We start from the raw sequence: 25,378 nt of genomic DNA on the forward strand, positions 1-25,378 counted from the left end.
AACTGAAATGAATCACACTCAGCTTCATGTTGAACAATAGATAGTAATAAGCTTTAAAAAATATATTGTAATAATCTGGGTGAATACCTCTCATTCTTAAAGTAAATTGTAAGAGAAATGGCAAATAATCAATAACCAACGTCTTCACACCAAATACTTTTGACAATGGGTCTAATTGTCCCTAAAATTATTTTCCCGAAGCCTCTTGCAAACAATGATTATCGGGAGGTTATTTCCAACAAGCCATTACCATGTGAGGAAATTGAGACGAAATGCAATAACAAGTTGTGGTGGTGATGGCTATAAAGAGAATAGATTTGGTTAACAGAAAAGAGAATGTGCCACAATCTATGGCGTTTAAAACAAGACGAAACATTGTTCGATCGTGTTTAATAACACCATGAAAATCCCAGCTCCAGACAAGCTTGTGTCGTTGTGTCCCTGAGCAAGACACTTCACCCTGATTGCTCCTGATGGTGAACTTGGCGCAAGTGTGCATGCCTACTCCCATCAGTATGTGTGAATGGTTGAATTTCCCCTCGCGGGACTAATAAGGGATTCTAAAAAAAAAAATAAAAAAAAAAAAAATAAAAAGCTTTCTCTGCGTTGGATTGTCAGTGAGTGTGGTGCATTCAATGACACTCGAATGGTTAAAGTTCAGTCATTTAACAAACAAAAAACAAGCATTTTCTAAATGAAAATCTACTTTTTTTTGCATGAAAACACATGTATAGTAGGTTTACTCAAGGCTTGAAGATTAATGCACTCACCCCCCCACCCACCCAGCAGGGGACAGTACACTGCCCCAATATAAGGCATCTCCTCCCTCAAAATGGCCATTTTTCTTTATTTATGAAAGGTTGTGTCGCACTGCTCTTCAGGAAAATTGTCATCTTGGAAATCGATGGCCGTATGTGAACCTGGTCGTGGAGTGACTCTGTCTTCTTCGGATCAGTACACACTGTGTGAGCGCATCCTAGGAGTGTCAACCAGCAAAGCTGTCGGCAGTTGGAAACCCTGTTGATTGGAGCAAGACCAGTCTTTTAGATGGAATTGGTGGTAAAAAGAAAGTTCCTACTGTGCCAGCAGTCGACGAGCTGTGCCTGATATCTGGGTCCTCCCTGTGGTCTGATGGCTCTCACCAGTGGGGGGGGACCGAACGACTGTCATGTTGTACCCAGACAGTTTGCCATTACTTCCTCTAGTCAGTCCTCTGAGGCGTCTTTGAATCTGATATTGTTTGTGAGTGGCAGTCTCTCTCTATAATATTCAGGGGACACAAATACAGTGTATATGTTTTCATCGCTTGGTCATTTTGATACCGAAATGTTTCATTGATCTAGGCACATCTTGCTTCAGCCACTGAAATGGTTGAGTTCCAGTCATGAATCAACTCACAGTCGGTTCTCCAATGACTTCATGGCGCAGGAGCTGTATTTGACAGATTTAAAGGCAACAATTCCATGTTTATTTTTTTATTCTGAAATATCCATTAATTATTTATAATATGCGTAAAAGAACAGAGGAGTTGATAAATATGAAGGCGGAGGAGATACGGGAGACCAGCTGTGTGGACGCGCAGTGAAGGTTAGTGAAATCCTTCCAGGCTGTTGCGGCCTGGGCACACCGCAGGGATTGTCGGGCGTCTGACTCCGTCGGGCAGTGCTGTGTGGTCTGACGTAGTCTGCCCATTTCCCTCAAAAAATTGCCTCGGATCACACCAAAGAGATTGTCGGAAAAAGTGTACATTCTGCGCATGTGCGAGACATAATTCTGAACAAAAGATAAAAATAAAATGTGATGGATAACGACACGAATATGAAGCGACTGGCATTGTCAGCCCTCGGTCTTCTTGTTGTGGAAGAAAGACGTCGCATTAAAAAATGCATTAAGTGGGTGAAGTCCTGGATCTCACAGCAGCATCTAGGAGGGCTTTTCCGTATATGTGTTGAGCAAGATATAGGGAAATAATTTTGATTATCTAGAATGATCATTAAAGTCATGTCAACAATACTGTCCGTCTGTATCATTATTAGCACAAAATGACTATGAATCAGACACGGTGATAATGTACAAACGTTAAAATGAAGGTGACTCACACGTGAATAGGACAACAATTCAATACATTAACGTAACTTAATTAGTACATGGAGCAGGAGGTGATGAGATGTGTCCAATGTTATGATAATGTTCGCTGGATGCATGTGAAAGGACCAGATTACCATGTCTAGACTGCGCCGCAATGATCTTCTTCATTTACATGATAATATTGGTGTGAAGTTTTCGATAACAGTGTGGTTTCATCCATGCCATCGGTGCTTATCTAGTGTTTACAATAGTCACTTCTGTTTTATTGTCCAGCGCTGATTCGCTAGCTATAGCTAGCGCTAGACAAATCAGATTGACCATCGAGTCCAAGACTTAATGCGTGAACCCGCCTCTTTGGTCGGCCGACTAGGACCGACTAGGATGCCGACTCCAGACTGGGGGAGACACGCCACATAGGACTGCCCGACAGCGATAGACGCCCGATAGTCTCTGCAGTGTGTGTCAAGGTCTTAAGCTTTGAAACGATCTTCCTCTCCCTCTGTGTTTCATAGAGTCTACTGACTCCTTCAAGAAGCATCTTAAGACATTTGTATTTGTGCAGGGCTTTTCCTTGATTTTCTGGGACTCTTGTGCCTTTTAAAGCATGTATTTTAGCTGTATTTTGTTTTTGATTGTTAAAGCGCTTTGTGACCCTGGTCTAGAAAGGCACTTTACAAATAACCTTTACTTACTTACTTACAGTACCGCCTAGAACAGGGGTGGGCAATTCAAATTCTACAAGGGCCACATTAAATTCCGTGAATGTTGTAGGGGCCGTCAAGCAAAAAGAAAGACGAAAATTCCCTAAAAAAAAAAAGACATGCGTCATTAGGCCGTGACATTTATTAAGCTAAATAAGATGCAATTTTATTCTTGTATAGATTCCTTTTTTCAAAAAAATTTCTTCAATTAACTTAAAAACAAGTTTTTTGAGGGATTAATATATACTCGAAAAATAACACACAAAAAGGAGGGAAGTGTTGTGTGAAAATGTAAATTAATAATAAATGCATTAGAACCATTTATACATGATCATACTTTGACATTACGAGGGCCCATAAATACAGTCAAAGGGCCGCACTTTGCCCAGGTCTGGCCTAGAACCATACATTAGCAATGGGTTACTTAAGCTTAATCTGAGAATCCAGATCAATAACAACATAAATCAAAAAATGAGGAACATTTGAACTTCTCAATGTATATCAGGGACAACTGTGAAGGACGGATTTCTTCTGGTTCATCAGAGATACCTTGCTGTTACTGCTGCTGCTCCTACTCGTCGTCTGATTCTTCTTCCCTTCAAACTGCCTTTGAACTGAACGGCAGTCAGTTCTCTTGGAAAATGGCTCTTCTGCCAGGGAACTGGGGGTGCTTCTGGCATGCACAAAGAAAAGACTCACAACTGTTTCATCTGTGGTTCTCAGAAGTCAACAGGACGTATGCATTATAGAATGACACTTTAATCATGTGATAGAACAGACACATTCTTGCACATGTCATTTTTTCTTCATGGCTGCTTGAAAAGGAGAAGGATGTGATTGAAAATGTATCTTGCAGAATTTAAACTTGAAACACAACAAACATACCAAGCCACACTTTCAATAAGGGAAGAAAAAAGCAGAAAGGCTTTTTAGAGTATAAACATATGTACAAGGTAGTGATGGTCTGATGAAGCTTCATGAAGCAGTGTCATGTTGTTTAGAGGTCAGTAGGTGGTGCCATAAGTTTAAAAATCATGTGATGTTTCGTTAGAACATTTGTTCAAAACAAAGGAAAATAGTTACGAGACCGCCATCTAGTGGAAAAAATTGACACTGTTTATGAAGCGACATCAGACCATCTCTAGGACAAGGGCGTGTTGGCCTTTAATGGTTAGGTTTTAACACTTCCTTTTTTGTCTTTGCGGTAGATTTAATTTAATGTAATATTTTTGATTGATTTAAGTAATATATTGTTTTTAAATGATACAAAAAAATAAACACTAAGGATGCACAAAATAAAAATGATTAACCGAAAATGAACCAACCGAGGCCAAACAGAAAAGCCAAAATTGTATTATAAAAATGTCTTTGTATGGCTGTACCTGTGTTTTTAGCACTGACATAAATTATAATAGTATTTTGTACTGTGCATTAGTGTAGCGTGACTTTGTGACTTCTGTGGATCTGATTGGTGCTATTTTATATATATGTAAAATATATATATATATCGTATATATTATATATTTATATATATATATATATATATATATATATATATAAGAATTAGGGGTATTTATTGGCAAGAATCTGGCAACACTATATATTACGATACAGAGGCAACAATGCGATATCTTTCAAAATTTATGTAGCGATAATGTAGGAACATACAAAGTACAGTATCAGTAGTTTTGTAGTCGTAGTAGTATTTGTAGTTTTGCCCCGGAGTACTGTAACTTGATACCCCTGCTTTCATGGATCATTTCAAGGTCTGTGTTCGTGAGGGTTGCACCAGAGGGCAGCCGAGAGTTTATGTTGTCTGCGTTACTAGAGTCCGCCTACTGAAAACACTTGTTTTTTCTGCAGATACCACTTGGCTGTGATTGGACAAGCATCATAGTTTGTCACCCCGTGTCATCAATCCCAAAATCTTCACCTCCAAGTGACTTGTTGTATAAACAAAGCGGGGGTGATTACAGCTGGCTGGAGGGGGCGTGAAGGTCGTAACATCTCATTCGCTGACATCTCAAAACTAACTTCAAAACATCCTCATTATAAGAGACGTACTGCATCTTTTTTAAATAGGGTAAGCCAGGAGAGTTAGTTGCCCTCAAAATACAGTAAACAAAATGTTTTCTTAGCAAAAGGACATTTTAAGCAGTTGTTATTCTATCAGTTGACGTCACCACTTAACTGCCTCTGTGATATAAACTTGATGTGGATGGGAAAAATTCAACATTTCTGTGCAGACTTTGCCTGCTGATTTTCAATGTTGAAACAAATGATTGCTGTCTGTAGTTATATGTTGGCTGAGGCAAAAAAACAAATACTTTTTAGCAACATGTCGGATGAAAATAACTATTAATTTGCTTGTTTTTGGATCTGTAAATGTAGCTCAACAATTTTGAATTACAAACTATGAACTGAACAAGTTCATTTTAGTTCTGGAAGTTCAGCTGACATACAACAAAAATCTGGCCACAGAAACTAAATTGATCTTAAAGGGAAACTAAAGCCAAAACCCAACCAATCTTTGCCATTTTGCCATCGTTTTAATCATTAATATTTACCTTCTGACTGCTCCTTTGAAAATATTATCTAGCACTTCCCTACCTGGAGACAAAAACCTAAAACTAAACTCAGTTGTGAATAATTGTATAGTGAGTCAAAAACTCATACTTTATTACTCAGGGGGCACTTTTTTTTCAAGGGTGTTTTGTGTCATCAGTCTAACAATTAAAACATTTTAAAAACAGAAAAACACATTTCACTGAGGTTTTCCCTTATTGTTAATAAGGGAACTAGAAAAAATAAAAATATGTTCGGTCTGAATCATCATCTTGCTGAAGTAATCATCCGATCGGTCACTCTCTGTGGTACAGAAAATAAACCGGCGCAAACTCGGGGTGGACAAAAAATACTCAACACAGAAAGGCTGCAGGTTACTCCCCCTTTCTGTATTATATGTTTAATTTTAAGTGAAACTTATTGTGTAATCATAGTATGCATGTTTTTCAAGATATTTAGAGCAACTCCATTCAGTACATCCATTTCTGAAACATACAGTATATATATATATATATATATATATATATATATATATATATATTAATATATACTGTATATATATAGGGAATGTCAGAAGTGCACATTGTGGAGTTATAATCAGTGTTAGTTGACAATAAATGTAAAGGATACTTGATAAATGGTTCCCTCTATAAGAGAAAAGAGAAGCAAAGGTAGAGGGGTTGTGTCATTAAAAAAAAAGTAGGTCCATTTTGGCACCGAGAGTGAGGCGTGTCTCGAAACAATCCTGCTGCTGTAAATTCCTCCCCCAATTGAGTTATGTTTATACATCATTTTCACAGACATATATTAGATCTTCAATGTTGTAATAAAACATTAAACATTAGGTAACACTGAAAGACATCCAGCTTTTGTAAATTAAAAAAAAGGTGGACAGAAATCATCAAGAGAGTGGCACATCCTTAGTTACCATGGCAACACACCTGCACCTCTATCCTTGAGCACAGAGGTAGAGACGCATGAGGAAGAGGATAGGAGAGGCTTCCATTGCTTGTCATTATAGCAGCCTCTTCTCTCCCTAGATTCCCCCATCTTGTGACTGACGAAGAGCCGAAGGTGAAGATTAAACGCATTTTAATATCATATGTAAAACACATATCCTGTGTTGTTCTCAGTATTATCTTGACCTTTAAAGTTAATATTTTATTGAGTATTGTTTTGATTGTTTAAGCGCTTTGAGACCCTGGTCTGGAAAAGCACTCAATAAATATAAATTACTTACTTACTTACTTACGTAATGGACTGAATTCAAGGCACATGACCAAACTTTAAACAATGCTCAACTATAACTGGCCTTGGGAGGTATTGAATTATAAATCCAAAATTGACAAGCTTTTTCAAGTCACATGTGAATTTCATTTATTTTGTTAAAGTTAGTTTCAGATAAGATACTACTAGTTGCCTCCTGGAATACCCACATGTGCCTAGTCTATTTGTCACCAACAGTTCACATACTTATAGTGTTTTATGTTCACATTTTTGCAGGCCCATTTGGGGGCATTAAGTTAAAGATAAAATATAGAAAATCTATGAGACAACACATACAACCAGCAAGGGAACTCAGTCATGCAGGTTTTTAAGAACACAGAAACAAATCCAATGATTAGAAAAATGTTTACCATGTAAACAACTGAACAGGGCAGTTTCAAGTTGAGCCTGTCCCTTTAAAGGAAAGTGATGTGAGGCAGTTGGGTGTTTGTTTTTTTCTGCTGAAGAACCAGTGTGTGTTGTGGTGATGATTGAAAGGATCAATTCAAGTTATTACCATTGCACCACAGTAATCTAGAAAAAAGTAAAGCAATTATAACAGCATTTCTGTCTCCTGCTGCATGAGTATCTGTTACTGTGAGCTTCTGACAATGACACGTGTGTGTGAGAAAGAGGTGAAGATCAAAACTATCTTATATAGTATATAGTATATATAAAATAGTTTTGATGACTTGGCTGTTCTGTCAAAAAGTGCCTATGTGTACGACGACGTACCTCTAGAAACATTTAGTTGACAAAGGCCTTGTCCACATGGAGACAATCAGTCGTATTAGCACAAGTTCTTGATCTGCAACTTCTTGGAGACGCGTCGCATGACGAATGCATTTGAAAACATTTCTTTATAACTGAACTTATTTTAAAGCAATGACTGGTACCTCTGTTTCCAGAGGGATTAATAAAGTCAATCAATCAATCAAACTGGAAATTGTTACTCCAAGTGAGCAAACTGCTGAGTAGCAGCTCATTGAAATATTATTGACTCCAAATATTGGTCTACTCATTGATTGGAACCACATCTGAGTACATCAGTAAACACAGGCAAGAAGATCAACAGAAACGCCAGTCGCTAACAAACATTAGATACTATATTTGGAGCAAACAGAATTTCAGAACCAATTGAAATGTGTACAAATGTATTAGCATTTCAACACAGATTTGCTTTAAGCATTAACAAAAAAACATGTGCACCATAATCCAAGGCCAGCATCTTAACTAACTAACTATTAACTAATACATATTTGAATCTATGATGCAGTTCTTGAGCCAAAAGAGATGCCACCCTTGTTACAGCGTGGTGTAAATTATTTGGTTCAAGTGGCATATTGTCACGTGCAAGAAACTAGTCTAGTCTAGATGTATTATCCAGCTTGGTAGACTGTAGTCATGAAGAGACGGAATAAAAATATGTTTGAACAACACTTAATCCATGTAACCATATTCCCAATTTTGTTTTTTAGAACAAAACCTTTTTTTTTTTATTTGTTTTTAACTTCTTAATGTAGGTCTGTATTTTTCAGTATCGGTGAGATTGGTTATTGTAGTATTAAAATGAAAATACTAATGGGGCAATATTATTTTCAATAATGAAAACCCTTTTAAAGTGAAAATGTCCTCTGGTTTTCTAGATCACAATGCGATTGAAACATACAACATGAATAACACTGATTTCCCAATATTTAAAGATGAGGCCAATCTGAGGGGATTTGAGAAAAAGGCTGAATGGCTTTGTAACGTTTGGTTGTGGGTACTTTCAACAGTAGCTTGTTTATTGAAATCCTGTATGTATTTTGACATTAAAAGACATATTGAAGTTCTTTCATGATTCTCGCTTAATTACAAAATCTTACCTCGACATACATCTGTCTCACAAAGCAGACGCCGAAGGGGAACAACAACACAACAACACTTGCATACATTTCTTCTGCACATTTTTTTTCACGGCATATTTGAAGTTCCATTCACGTCGAGCGTGATTAAACACAGTGGGGAATCTCTCCTTTTTTTTTTTTTTGTTTTCTTCATGGCGTAAATTCAACCGAGGCTGCTCGGCGGAGGTGGAGAAGTCTGTGCTCGAAGAATACCGAGAAGCAGCTGCCTCGGCCAATGAAAACGCACGCTGGTCTTTCAAACGAGCCAATGGGAGCCCCGCTCCGCCGCGCCTCTCCTCTCAGCGCTCCGAAGGGGCGGGGTTTGTCACCTAGGGTCCACCTCCCACTAGGCCCCGTTTGGTTGCGCACAGGCTGCAGTTTCAGTTTGTTTTATTCACCATTTTGTGACGTTGTCGGCTAAAAAAAAAAAAGAATATTTGCGTTCGGAGGTCGAGCCACCAGCACACGGTTCTTTTTCAGCCGTTTGCTCGGACACGGGAGTTGTGCCTGAATCTTGCTTCCTTCGGCGGGAATCTGCATTTCTTCCCCGTGCTTTTTTCTTCGCTCCCCCCTTTCTTCCATCCTGAACCTTCACAGTGTTCCCGCAACATGGCCCGACCAGTCAGGTAAGCTTTTTTTTTCCTCCGCATTGCACGACTTGAAATACTAACCAATAACATCTGCGAGAGCGCATTGCATACACGCAGCCGCCATGTTGTATTTTTATGACCTAGAAACGGGGAGTATTCGGGCCGATTACAATGTGCTCGTTTCCATTTTCTCGGCGCTCGTCTCTAACATGGTTCCCCAGCAGTGCGGTTTTGTTCGCCGTGTTCTTCTCGCCGCCTGGCGGTCATTTTTGCACGGTTTTTTTTTTCTGGGTGTATTTCGAAAGCGAGAATGCAGGTCCGACGTGTATGATTTAAATCGTCGGGTTTCTCGGCGCTTTAACGCCGGGCCTGGTCATATTTTCCCTCCCTGGCTGGAGAATGCGAACATGGCTGCCCATTCATCCAGAGGAGCCTCTGCACCGTCGATCCCGCCCCCATCACCTACTCGCCTGCACACATTGCTTTGGGTTTTCGTGTCGAATTCCCATCTTGTTTTTCGTCCATTTCAGTCGCAAATGCAAGATCTTAACACCCGCTCCCTTAAACGCGAGGATTTCTTTTTTTTTTTTTTTTTTAGATAAGAATGATATTTCCACTTGTGGCATTAACTTGGTGACATCACAGGGAGGCGGAGTTTTCTGTAATTGTCACACCCCTTAAAATACCCTATAAATTATTAAATGGTAAATAAAACTACTACTTATTATATTTACTAGAACACATTGCTATTTAAGTAAATTCCAAATCCTTACTTTTTAAATTCCTTAGTGGCCAGTAAATAATCCAAAATATTTGAATGTTAAATGTAATTTGTGTTAATTTACAAATATTTTTGCCATGTATTGTTTATATTATATGGGTGTATTATGTCTCTTTCATTTGGATGTTTTCCTACCATAATAAAATTACAGTGCGACTAATGTTCAAATCCAACTTTCTTATTTGATGTGCTTACATATTTCAAATGATGCAGTAAGTCTCTCAATGATCACACCTTTAAGGTTGTTTCTTTATAAAGTTTCCCCCTGTATGAAATCATAGTGAACGAGAGGTTACGAGAGCGGATCCAATTATCAAGTAAAGTCCTTTCTAGATGGCAAATTTTGAACATTTTCTAATGTTAATATTAAAATTAATATTACATTTTTACAAATGGACGGAAATTAGTAAAATACCAATATAATTATTATGATAAAATAGTAAATCTAGACATTGGTCCCAAAATGATGGCTGCCATTGAACCACGACCCAAGTTTCAGGAATCGGCCTCCAACCTCATGTTTACAAGTCAAAAACATTGCATATTCATCCAGCAGTGCGAAACAAACTTCCAGTAGTCTTGATTTACCTAAATCATAGATGTTATGACGAGATGGTGCTGGCAGCAGTGATTCAGACTCTTTTTTTTAATGTTGGAGATAAAGTAAACCCTGACCACACTTCATTAAAACTCCACTACCTGTTATTAACCTGTGCACTAAGTCAATTCATTTTTTTGTCTTTACAGGAATAGAAAAGTGGTGAACTACTCACAGTTCAACGAGTCTGATGCTGGTAAGAGGTTTTTTTTGTACAGTATATTGCCTTTATGGAAGTGTAAAATAAGGTTTATTGAAGGACATGGCAAAGTCATAATAATAAAAGAAATCTGGTATTAATATAGTTATTAAGTAGGTAAGCAACAAATGTATGCGACAAGGTCCATACATTTTGGAAAAGTGGTAAATGTACACGTAGTACAAATGTTTCAGTTGCTTTAATGACTGGCTTTTTGTAACTTGCAGATGAGGAGTACAATGAAGACAAGCCGAAAAAAGTACGAGCACCCCCACGTGAGCCAAAGCCCAAGCGTACAAAGAATTCGCAGGAGGACAGGTAACTGCTCTTCTATAGTGTAATTGCATCGGATTTGCGATTATATCGGGATAATCAAAAATGCAATTATATCGCAGATGTTGCGATTTTATTTAATGTTCGAGCCGTCAAACGACTATGCGTTGCTCTGCCTAAGTGAGCTCATCAAAGTTACCTTATGCGATCACAAAATTCAAATTGTGTAAATGGTAATATACTATTGTGTATGGCAAGAAATGCACTTAAACACACGAGAAACTTCTCAGTAAGAAAACAAAGAATGACTGAGAAATACATTTTAATGTAAAGTTAATCATTTATTGTATAAGATTTAAAAAATGAATAAAAAAAATCGTGTAAATCGCAATATTTCAGAAAAGTATCGCAATTAATTTACAATATTCGTTCAGCCTGATTATAGATTCACTAATTTTAGATAACATTTAAAACATGGTTTGTTGATTTAAATGTACCCTTTATAAAATTTTCTTAAATTTTACTACCACTTTCAATATAATATCTATACAGTCTTTACTAAGAACATTGCTCTGCTACTCTACTACTAAATGTCCCGTCTATATTCAAACGTTGCTTCACAAATAACAATAATAGTATTTTCTTTCTGGTAGCCCCAAGTTATGTAGTGAAAAGCATTGTTGCAATAATAATTGGAGCTCTCCTGCGTGAGTCATGACTGTTTAAATGTAGGACAAACTCAAAAGTTACCCATATGTTTTTATTACAAATGGTGTTTGTGAAATCACTAATCCTTTATGAATACCAAATGCCAAAGGCCAGAAATCAATGGTCGTGAACTTATCGGCATAATCGGAAAGTCTTTGATCTTTATTTACAAACTTCAAATAACCTTTCAAAGTGAGACACTTCAGTGTGCTGGCTGTATTGGCTTTATTGGTGAATTGATGTGGGATAATTTACTTATCTCTTACTGGAAGGTAGATATTTTTTTTAGGTATTAAGGACAACCTTGTTGAGGTTTGTCCTTCAAAAAGATGCTTGCATCAGCTAACATCTTGCTTTAAAGAAAGAACTGTATGAACCATTTTCCCCCTTTTCTTTCCAGTGAAGACTCTGACGGCAAGCTCTCAAAGTCCAAAAATGATTCAGCAGGTATGATTTAACTTTTTTGTACTGTTAAGAGTGAAATGACGAGGGGGGCTGAATCATGTTCTTCTTCCGCAGAAGACTTTGGCAGTGAGGAGGAAGAAGAAGAAAATGAATTTGGAGAGGAAGAAGATGAAGATGGGGGAAGTGATTATGAAGAGAAAAAAGGAAAAAAGGTGAAGAAAGCCAAGGTGGAGACCCCTCGCAAGAAAACTCCCAAGAGAAAACGAGCTGCAGGTAATTTTGTCTATTAATTCGAGACGCAAGTTATTTTTTATAAATGATTCTCTTCATCTAAACGATGTGGAAGTACTATACTGTACGTGTATGAAGTGTTTTCTTGTTAGATTATTTATGCTACTCAAAGGTGAAATCAAAGGTAAGCCACAATTCTAGTCCCATTTAATCAGTGGTAACTCTGCCAACCATGCTTTACATAAGCCGTTCTGCAGAAAGGAGAGAATCAAAGAGACTTTGATTCTGTAGCAATTTAAATTAATTAATGTTTTTTACTGTTCACTTGAAATGCCAAATAAACAGCTTTATGTAATTTCCAGTTACTTCAATTGAAGATACTTGCAGTTGAAAATAATGTGTTGGTCATTAGTGATATATTCCATGTTTCCTGTTGACTTGTAGAAGCCCACTTGGATCTTCTTTTTTTTGATTGGATACTCAACGTGGGTTTGTCTCGCATTAACGTCCTTCATTGACCGGTGTAAAGAACCAGAACTCAAGGGTGTGATTTAAATTTAAAAAATAATAAAAAGTTCTCAACCCAGAACTGCAATCTAATTCTTCTTGAAAAGGGGATGTTTTAGAACTGTGATGTTTGTATTTCAGCACTAGATGGTGTAGTATGCAAGTATAAGTAATATGTGCATGAAAATTGGATAAGGTGAATTACCAAACAGATAGACAGAAACTGCAGACTTGTAATAATGTATTTTGAATTGAGAATTGGGTTGTAAAATCCCATAGAGGTGACCAATCAAAGTCTTGAAAGAAAAAAATCAATAACACCAGAAGGACTAAATCTAGGGCTGATGGATTATTGAAAAAAAATATTTATGCAATTATTTATTTCAATGTCCTTTTTTATGCATTTCTTTTAAATCTAATACAATAAATAATTAACTTTACATTTAAATGTATACTACTGTTTGTTACTGCAATATTTTTGCAAATTTTCTTTTGTGTTTAAGTGCATTTCCTTTCGTACGCAATAATATATTAACATTTACACAATTTGAATTGTGTGATTGCATAATGTAACATTGAGGAGCACACACACATGCCCACAGGCAGAGATAAGAGTGGCGCACAGACAGACATTCTTGGTTCAAATGTACAAACCGGTGACGGGAAGTAAAGTTGTTGAAAACACTCGTTTTTTTACTTACTGCTGCTCTTATCTTCTCTAGATGTCACTGATCAACAAGTTCATTTTGACGGCTCGAAAAATAAATGAATTAAATAAAATGGCAAACTCTGTGATATAATGATCGCATTTCTGAATATCGTGATTATATCGCACATGCGATTAACTGTTAAGCCCGTACTAAATCGATGGCAAAGTTTGGAGTTGGTATCGGTATTAATGAGCTGCAAAAAAAATATGAACATTAATTTTACTTCCAAATTTTTGTTAAAGACACATCGTTATTATATTCATTTTTCTGCTCTTGTTGTGTATAGATGATAGTGAGGACGATGAGGAGGTGAGTCGGAAGCGTACAGTGCGTCAGGCAGCCACCAAGGCTGTGTCCAAACAGAGGGAGATTCTTCTGGGAGACGGTGGTAGTGAGGATGAAGAACAGGAAGACGCAGAGGAAGCTTACCTGGATCGTGAGTATTCAAAACGGACTGCTTTGCCATTTTCTAAAGTCTTAACTTGCTACACTTAGTCTATACTTATGAATCGTGCTTGTTTCTTTGTCTTGTAACTGTTAACAACCAGCAAAACTGGACAACACAACTCTTTATTATACAGTTGGTAGGTTAAATAAATATAGTAGAAACACATTTTTTATGATGGCTATGATACTTTTAAATGGAACACCTTATCCTGTGTTAAATATTGTATTGGCTATGAGGGGTCGTGTTAATATTGCTTAAAGTGCAGCTAAAAATCGTTGGCGTCTCATGAAGCAAGTGTTGTTTTTTTGTTCAGCTGATGAGTCTGGTAGTGATGAGGACTTCATGGTGGAAGACGATGACGACAGCGATTATGGTCGCTCCAAGAAGAAGAACAAAAAAGTGATTCGTCGAGGGCGGCCTGAAAAAAAGGAGAAGAAGTCCCCCAAACCTCGACTAAAGGCCACTGGTGAGTCCTTGTTGATTAATAAAATATTAATTTAACATAATACTGCAGCATGATGTATTACGATTACGAGTTCAGACTTAAATGTTTATAATGATAGATAGACGACAGATAATTATTCTAAAATTAATTTTTGTGTTTTAGAGTCATTTAGACTGATATTATGTTGAATATTTCATTATAAGTGATAGAGGTTTACACTATTTGATTCATTGCCCAAAAAAACTAAAAAATCTTCTGTATCAGTGACCCCAAGCCCAATGAAAGGAAAAGGCAAAGGTCGCCCAAGTGGCAAGGCCTTGGAGAAGAGCTCACCCAAAGAGGAAGAAGAAGAAGAGGAACCTGAAAGTCCTGTGGAGGAAGAAGAGGAAGAGGCTGAGAAGAAGGAGGCCTCCCCTGATAACAAGACGACAAAAGAGGCACCAGGAGCAGAAGAAGAAGAGGATGAAGAAGAAGAAGACGGCTCAGAGGAGGAGGCGCCCTCTGGAGAAGACTAGATTATGGTACCCCACCCTCCGTGTCTCCTCCCAAGTTTTTTTGCCCTCATCATTTATTTTAACTTTTTGGGTCTGTGGTGGCCTGGTCTGGCCTGGTGGACTTTACTCATTTAGCTCCCCCACATCTTCAGTCCGGACCTCGGTCCTTCACTGTAGGTTGTGTGATCGTGCGCATGCTCAATTCTGCTTTGTGCTGATCCTCAGCGCCTCAACATTATGCCTCCACCGCTGTAGACTTCCACGACCCTTTCGCAGCGCATCCGTCCTGATTGAAGTTGTTCACAAATATCTACATTCGGCCCCCCATGTGTGGTCTCTGTTACAGGATCTCTTAACAATTGCGCTGATTTGGTGGCAATTCTGTAAGTGTTAAAGGACATTTATTCTATGGGATTTTTTAAAACACACTTTGTTTTTAACAGTCTCAAAATTTGATCCCAGTACAATCAAGCTTCATTTTAGATGGTTTGTTTTTCCAACTCACTCATGAGCTTGTGTTGTGTCGCTATCCAGCTGCATAAAGAAACTAAAGGAGGTTCATTGGTCAAGTCAGACTGGCAACTCAAACTGTGACAAGACAGCTTCTGTGTTTTTGTGTTAATTGTGTTTCGGGTATTTCCTGTATGAAGACCTCGGCTTTGTTTCGCTCGTTTCTTCTCAGCTGCCTTGCTATTTTGAAGTCATTTACATACGGATGTTGCATCTTCATCACCACCTTGTACCAGGCGCCACCTAAATCAATTTCTTTTTGTTTTTTTGTGAAATGCAAGAATAGATTTTTTTTTTTTTCTTTGAAGTCCAAAAAAGAATGTTGGTTCTCCTGTTTGATTCATGTTCTAATTCTCTTTCAGATCTTTTGTAATGTTTGTTTTTTAAGAAAAGAAATAAAAATGTATCTTGATTTTAAAGAAATTTTTGACCTGATCAAATCTGCATTCTTGCAATCTGAACTTTCTATATCTCCCTCTCTGTGTCACCCACTTTTCGTCCTTTAATGACCATATGTTGTTGACTTTTCATTGGGTTCTGATTCCTGAACCTGATGTAATTTTCTCCCAGACCTGAAACCCTTGAAGAAAATTCCACTGAACCTTATGGTACCCCTTTTTATATATCCATGGCCTTATTCAAACGTCGATCATTACTTCTTTTTGGGTGTATTTTATTCTAGTCTCTCCCCATCTCCACTCTGGTAGGTCAAGGCCCAGAGGAGCAAACTGGTGGGTTTAACCAATGGAACACTTTGGAATAAAGGTTAACGCTTCAAGATATAATCCCAAGGAAACTGGTCTCATTTAAATTAATTTTAAATCATGTAATGATGTGTATGGTTCATTTGGACACTTTGCATTGATGTTTCTAATAAAAGTCCACCGTGGACATCTGGGGAACAACTTGCCTTATCTACAAGTTTTTGAGCAGGATGTCCACAGACGACTTCAAATGTTTGACAGACATTCCAGCACATTTGTTTTTCAGAAACTTGGTTATCTAAAAAAAAAAAAAAAAGAAGCCGTATTTCACCAATCAATTGTAGAGAATACTATGTTTTCTATTGCGTCTTCATGATACATGTGTGTTCTGTGATATGGTTTGTTTTCATTTCAATCCTTTATAAGCTTCTTTGGCTTCAGACATTTTGTGAAACATAACATGAACATAGAGTTCATGGGGCTGGTAGTTTTCTACCTTATGATATAATTCTTTAGAAATGTAATCCACCCGACATAAAAATTAGCTGAGCAAATGTGGTAATAATGAACCTATTTCTTACAGCAATACTTGCCCCTGAGTCCTCAAACCGTAGCCCATTTTGATCAGTAGTAATCAAAACGGTTTAACAGTGTAGAATCTGACAGTATAGGATGTATCTTCAATGATAACATTAATCTTGGGTATCAGACAATGGCAAAGTACTGAATACCCTTACTAATGATTTTGTTGAAATTTAACAAGCTGGTCAAATCTACCCAGGGATGTTGACAATTTGGATGTGTCCAGATGTGAGATGGTGGTGACACCTCTTCAAGCAGGATTACGCTCTGCAAAACATCTGTTTTAATAATCCAAGAAATGCTGCAGAGCGTGGTTTGACCTGGACTTTCATCTCCATCTCAGAGTGACCGGAAGATGACCTGGTGCCTTTGATCAGGGTGAACATACGCCCTTCTTTACCTTGAGATTTGCTCATTTGGGGGATGTCCACACAGGTTTCGGGAAATTCTTCCAATGTCTCTAGTTTTGGGTTTGTGCAGCACGTTTGTTATCTTTGCAAAACACACTGTTGTATTTAAGGAAATTAAATTAAACCTCCTCACAGATCCAACTTTAATTAATCTCATACAGCTCAATTTATAGAGCCTACCACTTTTGAGGTTTTGCAGGTTCAAAACCCTGCACTTGGCATTGTAATTATATGTGGTTAATATCGAAAGCTTATTGTTTAGCAGTTGCAATACCAGACTTACCCTTTCCAGGCTTCTTACTTTATTTAGTAAAATGTATTCTAGTTACATGACTTATGTACCAATCAATGTGATTACTTTTGTATACTGTATTATGCATCCTAAGATTGTTTTAATAGCCACTGCAAAGTCTTAACACTTAAATGCACAGAACATCTATGCAAGAACTATAAACATATATGTATATATTAAGTACATCTCTTTTCTTTTTGTTCAGTTTTGACGAATTATTTATAATTTGTGCATCAGTCATCAGACATTATTTTGAGGAATGGGATAACTTAATATTGAAAATATAAGCTACCATGTTTGTTAAGGCATTATCTAAAGTTGTGTCTATCTATCTATATTCTTACATAATTGACACCAGGATGTTTGTGTCAGTTGCATGTGTTTCTCCAGAGATATCACATTGTATTTTGGTTTAAGAAATCTGGATATTTATACACAAATATTACGGGCAATATTGTAGTTTACGGGATGTCTATTATTTGCTGATAATTTTGTCGTGAAATGTTCAAGTTAAACGATTGTATTGTTTATAAACACAACTTAATTCTCAAAGAGGATTTTTTTTTTTTTGAGGAATACACTGGACCCAGCCCTGTCTTTTTTGGGGTGGGGCTTTAGAATATGGTCACACTAGTCACACTAATGTAAGTAAGTAAGTCATTTTTATTTGTATAGACCTTCCCAAGACCAGGGTCACAAAGCGCTTAAACAATCAAAACAATATTCAATAAAATATATACTTTAAACATCAAGATAAAACTGATAACACAACAGGAGTTCCAGAAAATCAAGGAAAAGCCTGAACAAATAAAAACGTCTTAAGATGTTTCTCAAAGGAATACTATCCTCTAAAATATGTTGGACGAAAACATTATAATAACGTCACAAACTCTTCTGTGTTTACCGCGTGTTGTTGCACTTTTTCTACTGGTCCTGGGTTATTTTTTCCCATCTAACTTTTAACCCTGATCAATCATTGGAGTCGATCCCCTGTCCCCCACCATAGTGACTTCTGCGCTGGTGGTAAATCCCGAACCATCAACACATGTTCAAACAAAAAGTCCTTCCAAACTAGAGCCAATCTGAAAGATCTCCCTTAGACGAGCCTCCGCTGCCCTCCACCAATCAGCGCGCAGGAAAGGGGCCCGTTCCTCCGAATTGTGCAGCGGTGCAGTCACGTGACGCCAGGAGAGAAGAAATGCCAACATGGACCCGTGGCGTGAGTAGAGAAGCGAGAGAGTTGGAACCACAACACGACGGTGGGAGAAAAAAAAACGAGGGAAGCGTCGCCTGCGACGTCGATCCTTGTTGACGGAGCGGATTAAACCGAGGCGAGCCGCGTCAAAGTACTCTCGGTAGGTTCGAGCTAACCCGCCCCAGCTATACCCCAGCTTTCAGTCGGAGCAGGGAGGCGTGTAAATACATGTACTAACCCGGGCATGTGTGCGACCGATGGCGGGGTTTTATAACGTAAAAAGCGACCTCGGGGGAAGTTACTAGCACCACCATCGCATATCTCGCGCCATGTTTGTTTTAAGAAGACGCAGCGACTTTTCTTCGCCATATGGGCGCGACGGTGCGGCCCGTGTTTACCAGCCGCGGTCATGCTGCCTCAATGTGAGAGGGAGGCCCCGCTGCAACATGTGCCACAACAACATCCTCTGGAGCAGCAACACAACAACTGCACCAAGACGCCGTTCTTTACACGAGTGGCCACGCTTAGGCTGTCCAGCTGCTTAGAGACAATATTTACAACAAAAAAACAACGTAGGGCACATTTATAAGCACTTTGTAAGACACGATTCTGTGTGCAAAACACGTTTTAAAAATACGATAGCAACAATATGGATTAGCTTTGCCATCAGAATATCGAATAACCATTGAATAAAAAAAGTAATATTTTCGAAATCATTATTATTATTATTATTATTTTTACAAATTCAGTTTCAATATTTAATTCAGAGTTCCCCAACCTTCTTCGTACCTCAGACCGATTTAATGTCAGCAACCAACCATTAAAAATAAAAAATATATTTAATTGAATGCATGAAAAGTACATCTCACCATAATGCTGAAGATATTTTTGTTTTTCCAGCTATATTATATATATATATTTGATTGTATGCCAACAGTAGTGTTCTGCAAGCTTTTAGAGAACTTGTTTCCTTGATTTTCTGGAACGCCTGTGTTGTTCTCAGTATTATCTTGACCTTTTATAGTATATATTTTATTGAGTATTGTTTTGATTAATTAAGCGCTTTGTGACCCTGGTCTGGAAAAGCACTATGTTGTGTTATCAGTTTTTATCTTGATCTTTAAAATATATACTTTATTGAATATTGTTTTGATTGTTTAAGCGCTTTGTGACCCTGGTCTGGAAAAGCGCCATACAAATAAAAATGACTTACTTACTTACTTATATAAATACAAATTACTTACTTACTTACTTGTGCAAAGGTGCTGACACGTTTCTGTTTTATTGATATGAATTGATGACTCAAAGAAGGGTTTGTTTCTCAAGTGTGTGTATCACTCCTTTTCACTAAAACAATAACACATGTTTTGTTGTTCTGCAGTTGCGATGTTAACTCAGTGTGTTGACGTGTCAATAGTCACAGGCTGAGGATATTTCCGAGAACATGTATATTTTTTTTTAAATAAAACACATTTCAGACAGAAACATCAATAGAACACAAATTATTATATAAATACTATTTTTTTTTTTTAACAAATACCTCACAGATTGGTATAGGGTCCCGGAACCAGGAATTGAGGACCAATTTTAATCATTTGAAAGGCATTTTCTAAATTCATATGTTTTAATTTGGTCCATTTTTAAATTCAACATAATTCAGCTAACTTTTTTACCAATTTTTTTATATTGAATAAGTGTTTATTAGAAAACGTATTTAACTTTTTTAATTAGAATATTGAAGTCTATTTGAATTTTTCTTATTAAGTATAATTAAATGTTAAAAAAAAAAAGATTTGAATTAAATAAATAAATGAATCAAAGTTTCATAATTCAATAGTTTTAACAAATATTCAATATAATTATGGCATTGAGGTACTTCCATTCAGCAACACCATCAACATACTATTCAACAGATATAGTCGCCACATTTTTAAAGTTAATACAAAAATAAAATCTACAGCGGTTGGATTAGCCACTCACAAAATAAACCTTTGATTTTCTGCAAAGCAGTTCATATATAAAAGGTACATTCTGCAATGTTAAATTAAACCCTAGTTAAGTTTTAACTACTTAAACTACTAACTGAATAATGTTGATCCACGTCTAACATTTTAACATTCTAATATGTTTGCAGGTTCCTTTCATCTGACACCTTAAACAAGTTGCCCATCAACTGTTTGCCTGGACAGTCCGGCCTGATGGTGTCACTCAGCAGCAGATCCCTGAAGTTGGAGGTTGACCTATTTAAGGACAGTAGCTTCCTCTGTTTGGGAGAGGGCTTCCACAGTGAGGCAGGAAGTTCTGCCTCCTGCGACAGTCCTGAAGCCAGTGAGATGGAAGTCATGCATAGCTGCAGCCCAGGACCGGCTGAAGAGGATGACGACGAAGACGAAGAAGATGACAGTGGTGCACCTCTACACATTTTTACATGTGAAGAAGGGGAAGAAGAGCCTGTGAACCATGAGCCAAAGTTGCCGGAATTTTCCTTCAACCCCTCGTCTCCATTCTCTCCTACTCTGGAGGACATCGAGGAGTTCTTGAAGGAGAAGATGGAGCTTGTAAAAGAAGAGCTGTTTGCTTCAGAAGAGGAGATCCTTCCTTTACCTTGCATCTCGAGCGACTCTGTTTGCTCCACGTCTGCTCTGACTTCGCCCCCAGACACTGGGAAAATTACAGACACTGTCGCATCCAAAACAAGCACAAAAGCCTATCAATGCAAGAAAAACGGCTCCAGCCCACCAGTACCCTCGCCTTCTTCCCTGGCAGGACCTCCACCATCCACCCCAAGCCCACCAGTGCTAGTGAGTGCTCCGCTTGTACTCCAATTACAGCCTCTACCTATAGGCCCGCCGCAAACACCATCTACGTCCCCCCCGACACATACCAGCGGAGTCTGGCTTACTCACCTGGTCATGGGACTTCAAGGTGCAACAGGACAAAACATTACACTGCTGGCGCCTCAAGTGCCATCCACGCCGACCACTCTCGTGTCAGTGACCAGCGCGGACACCAAGTCCACTGACCAGAAGTATGTAAAAATCGCCCCTCTGCCTATCACCATGAGCACGCTGGAGATCTCGGATGTGGCAGGACTTGGAGGCCAGGTCAGTGGTCTGCTGAAGGCGGTGGCGCCACGTTTGACCAAAGTTCCACCGACAGAGCGGGTCCACAAGTGCTCCCACCCTGGCTGTGGGAAAATGTACACCAAGAGCAGCCACCTGAAAGCTCACTTTCGCAGACACACAGGAGAGAAACCATACACATGCAGCTGGCCTGAGTGTGGCTGGAGGTACGTGACACATTTCTCTACACAACTTTGATTTTTTTTTTTTTTTTTTACCTCCAAAATTCTGATTCTATAAATGCTACAACTTTTATTTTAAAGTGGCACTCAATTGCTGATTGAAGCTGCTTTTTAAATGATTTTGGACCTCATTACAACGGAAGTATTTTTCTTTAGCAATACTCTAACCTCATGGCAATATGCTAACGGTATGTAAGCGCAATCATACACTGTGTCCAGACAATGCAGAAACAAGTATTTAACCATTAGTTAAATTGAACGACGGTGTGTACAAGCAAAATTTCAAATTTTATTAACCACATGTCTGAGCTCGAGCCAGGCTTTGGGACATTGTTCAAGAGATTTATGATTGGAGGGAAAATGAAGTTATCGGGTCATACCAATGATGTGGGATTTACAATAAAATCTTGTACAACAGCATACTTTATCAAATGGAAATACAGCATTACGGCCTCTTTAAAGATAGGAAGAAACAACAAGAAAATAAGAGTAACCATAGCAACTGCAGAAGAAAAAAACTAAATTTAGTGCTTGTTGAATAATTACAGCAACTTTTTTTCGAATAAATATGAATTGGAATGATTCCTGGTTACTGGTTACAGGTTCTGCTGCTCTTATAGATATATATATTTTTTAAAGATATCCTTTACATAATCCATCGCTGTTCAATCTTTGCTTATCTCTATTGTAAAGCCTTGTTTACAGCCTTAAAACATACTAAACAATGATATCTCTACCACCAGGTTTTCTCGGTCTGATGAGCTGTCACGCCACCGCCGGTCCCACTCTGGCATAAAGCCCTATGAATGCACTTTGTGCGAGAAGAAGTTTGCTCGAAGTGACCACTTATCCAAACACACCAAGGTGCACCGCAGCTCCAGGCCCAGCCGGGTTATCAGAGCCACGGTGTGAGAGCACTTACAATCAGGTATCCCTCAGGACTGTTGGTGCTTCACAACAGAACTTTCCGGAAGATTCTGGAAAGCAGATGCCTTTTTATTTCTATGTCCCACATTGTTTCTCTTGGCCCCTTGTTGACGGTGGACCATTAGTATTTCCTTCCCACCAGCCTGTTTGACCGCCTCTTCAGGAAAGAACTGGAATGAAAATGAACTTCCTGAGCAAAAGTCAAAACGCTAAGCACCTCATGGTTAGCTGGACGTGTGTGCTTACGCTATTGTCGCCAGATGATGCTGACGAAGGCTGCTAAACAGTAATACAAGCTGTTGTTGTCATCAATATTATCCTTTGATGACATCAAACCTCAGTATATCTTTTCATTGTTGTCCCAGCTTTTCTCAAGACATTACCAATGTACAATTTCACTACGTGAAAAAAAAAATGTGTAAAAGCCATGGTGCTGTTTAAAACTGAGATCATTTTGACTCCTCGGGCAGTCAGTCTTGGCCTTGGCTTTCTGCCTGTCTATCTTCCTGTCATCGTTTTATTCAAGTGCAGGACAACAACTTTATTCTAATGTTGTGCAGAAAAAGCTGAAGGTTACCAAACATGGAAACCATATCTCAAAGAAAGCAACATCCTCCTTTTTTGGACAGTTTATAAGCTCTTTGTACGACTAAAGCCCTCGACACTAAGGGCCTTTCTCTTCGCCTTTTATTTAATGGTGCAAAAAAATGAATAAACACATAGCCCTTCTTCCTTACAGTAGCACTTACTGTAACAGCCCACCCGCTGATAGTTTTAGTAACAAAGGAAATCTAACAGCTAGATAAGCAGCTACATCATCCACAATGATGTGTCGATGAAACAGTACTAAACCTAAGCAAGTACTGCTGTACAGTCTGTAGCTATCATTTAAATGTTTTATTTTTTTTCAACAATTCTATCAGTGCATTAAGCTATTATGCATCTAACTGGATCAGAATCACCTTTTGTAATTGTCCTTTTTACAATCGTAGCTTGATCAATCTGTGGAATGTTGGACCGTTTTACCGCTGGGATGTCGATTCCTCATTTTGCTGGTTTCACAATCTTCAAGCTTCAGTCTTCTGGTTTCAAGTGCACTTTGGTTCGCCTTAACTAAAATTGTTTTGCTCTTACTATCACTAGCCGAGTATTCATCAAAAGCATACCATTTCAAAAATGGTTTTTTTTTTCCTAAGGAAAGTTTTGCTGTAAGTTCTGTGATCCGATGCCATGTTCAATGTTTCACAACCTCAAAACGTTTTCGGTGCTCTTCCTCTCAGACCAAGTGTATCATGGTGCTCATAATCACGATAGCTTTCATCTGCCCTTTTTAAGAATAATGAAGGAAAAATTAAAGTACTGAGGAAGATTATAAATATTAGAGCTGCGCAATATGTTGCAATAAATTGAAAGTGCAGTTAAATCTACCCTTATTTTTTATTTTATTTTTGACATTTCTTTTGGTAAAACAGGAGCTATCTATCCTGCAGTGGCTTAAAGTCAATTAAATATAATTAAGTATTTCACATTTTTAGTCATTAATGTTAAAAAATCTGGAATACCACTTCTCTCTTCCTATTTAATAAGTACATTGGACCTCAAAAAGAATCATGTTTTGAAAAGGCAAAGAGGGCGTTTGAGAGCCCTAATTCTACCTGTTGATCATTAATCCACACTGTTTGAAGTGCAGTAGAAGGTTTACTGTTTATGCGGCTGGAGTGCTAAACAAAACCCTTGATCATGCTTGTTGTTGATCATTTTATCTGTCAAATCATTAATGTTACAACACTACAGGGACCAGGGTGTTCTTGTGGTTTAATGACAAAGAAGGAGGCCAGACAAATCATTATTAACATGATTGTTAATAATGCACTCAATTGGTTTGTTGTGATAAAAATAAATGACCACTTGGTGAAATAAGATGGCTGCATGCTAATAACTGATACTTACCAACAGGTTCCCGCACTTTTCTGGTTCAGCACTTTTCAGTAATGGAGAACATAACAAATCGATTAAAGATCCTATATAAAGATAATTACAAGAAACGGTTGTTGCACACTAGCCATGAGTCTTTATAGGAACCTGAATCCTGTTAAAATATGCATCATGTATAGCAACTAACCTGCTAACAGGTAAATACAGTGTTGGTTCTAAAATGAGCAAGCAGACTTGCTGTCTGAACCAGTGGTGTCTTTGTGTCTGCTCCTCCCTCGGCCAGTACTGCTGACCTAATCCTTAATGATTATCCAGTGCCCTTCAGTCCAGCACCCTGTCTGTCCTGCCTGTGTATGTGGTTAAACATGGGACATAATATTGTTTCATTTATTTTTTTCAATACCAGAAATGCTATTTTCCTATTTGCAAAAATAAAAAAAATGACATACATATTTGTGGGTTTTCTTGAATTCAGTCTGTCAAAATTACATTGAATGTGCTGCTGCTCAATAGGCCAGCTTCTTACTTGTGGATCACAATGGGTCGTCCAGCATCCACTCCCACCTCCTGCAGTGAGGGGTTTCTGCTTATTAACTCTGTGACTGGTTCAGTAATTACTTT

General features: G+C 38.1%; 2 protein-coding genes across 3 annotated transcripts; both read left to right on the plus strand.

Annotated features, from left to right (window-relative positions):
* Nucleotides 1–8,622: 8,622 nt before the first annotated feature.
* Nucleotides 8,623–15,831, plus strand: nucks1a (nuclear casein kinase and cyclin-dependent kinase substrate 1a). Of its 2 annotated transcripts, XM_087801083.1 has the most exons (8): nt 8,828–9,135; nt 10,628–10,674; nt 10,905–10,995; nt 12,059–12,105; nt 12,178–12,336; nt 13,798–13,947; nt 14,273–14,425; nt 14,669–15,831. In XM_087801083.1, exons 1-8 carry the CDS (start codon nt 9,119–9,121, stop codon nt 14,917–14,919), a joined length of 915 nt encoding a protein of 304 aa, XP_087657209.1. In that variant the 5' UTR covers nt 8,828–9,118; the 3' UTR covers nt 14,920–15,831. The 2 variants fall into 2 exon arrangements, with proteins under 2 accessions (XP_087657210.1, XP_087657209.1); XM_087801084.1 differs by lacking the exon at nt 13,798–13,947 and having other exon boundaries at nt 8,623–9,135.
* A 2,748-nt stretch (nt 15,832–18,579) lies between these two features.
* On the plus strand, nt 18,580–25,207 carry LOC148070586 (Krueppel-like factor 15). Its single transcript, XM_087801366.1, has 3 exons — nt 18,580–18,751; nt 20,726–21,880; nt 22,639–25,207. The coding sequence occupies exons 2-3, from the start codon at nt 20,790–20,792 to the stop codon at nt 22,805–22,807; spliced, it is 1,260 nt and encodes a 419-aa protein (XP_087657492.1). The 5' UTR covers nt 18,580–18,751; nt 20,726–20,789; the 3' UTR covers nt 22,808–25,207.
* Nucleotides 25,208–25,378: the final 171 nt, after the last annotated feature.

Source organism: Callionymus lyra, chromosome 10 (assembly GCF_982586985.1).
Source record: "Callionymus lyra chromosome 10, fCalLyr1.hap1.1, whole genome shotgun sequence".
Classification (NCBI taxonomy): Eukaryota; Metazoa; Chordata; class Actinopteri; order Syngnathiformes; family Callionymidae; genus Callionymus; species Callionymus lyra.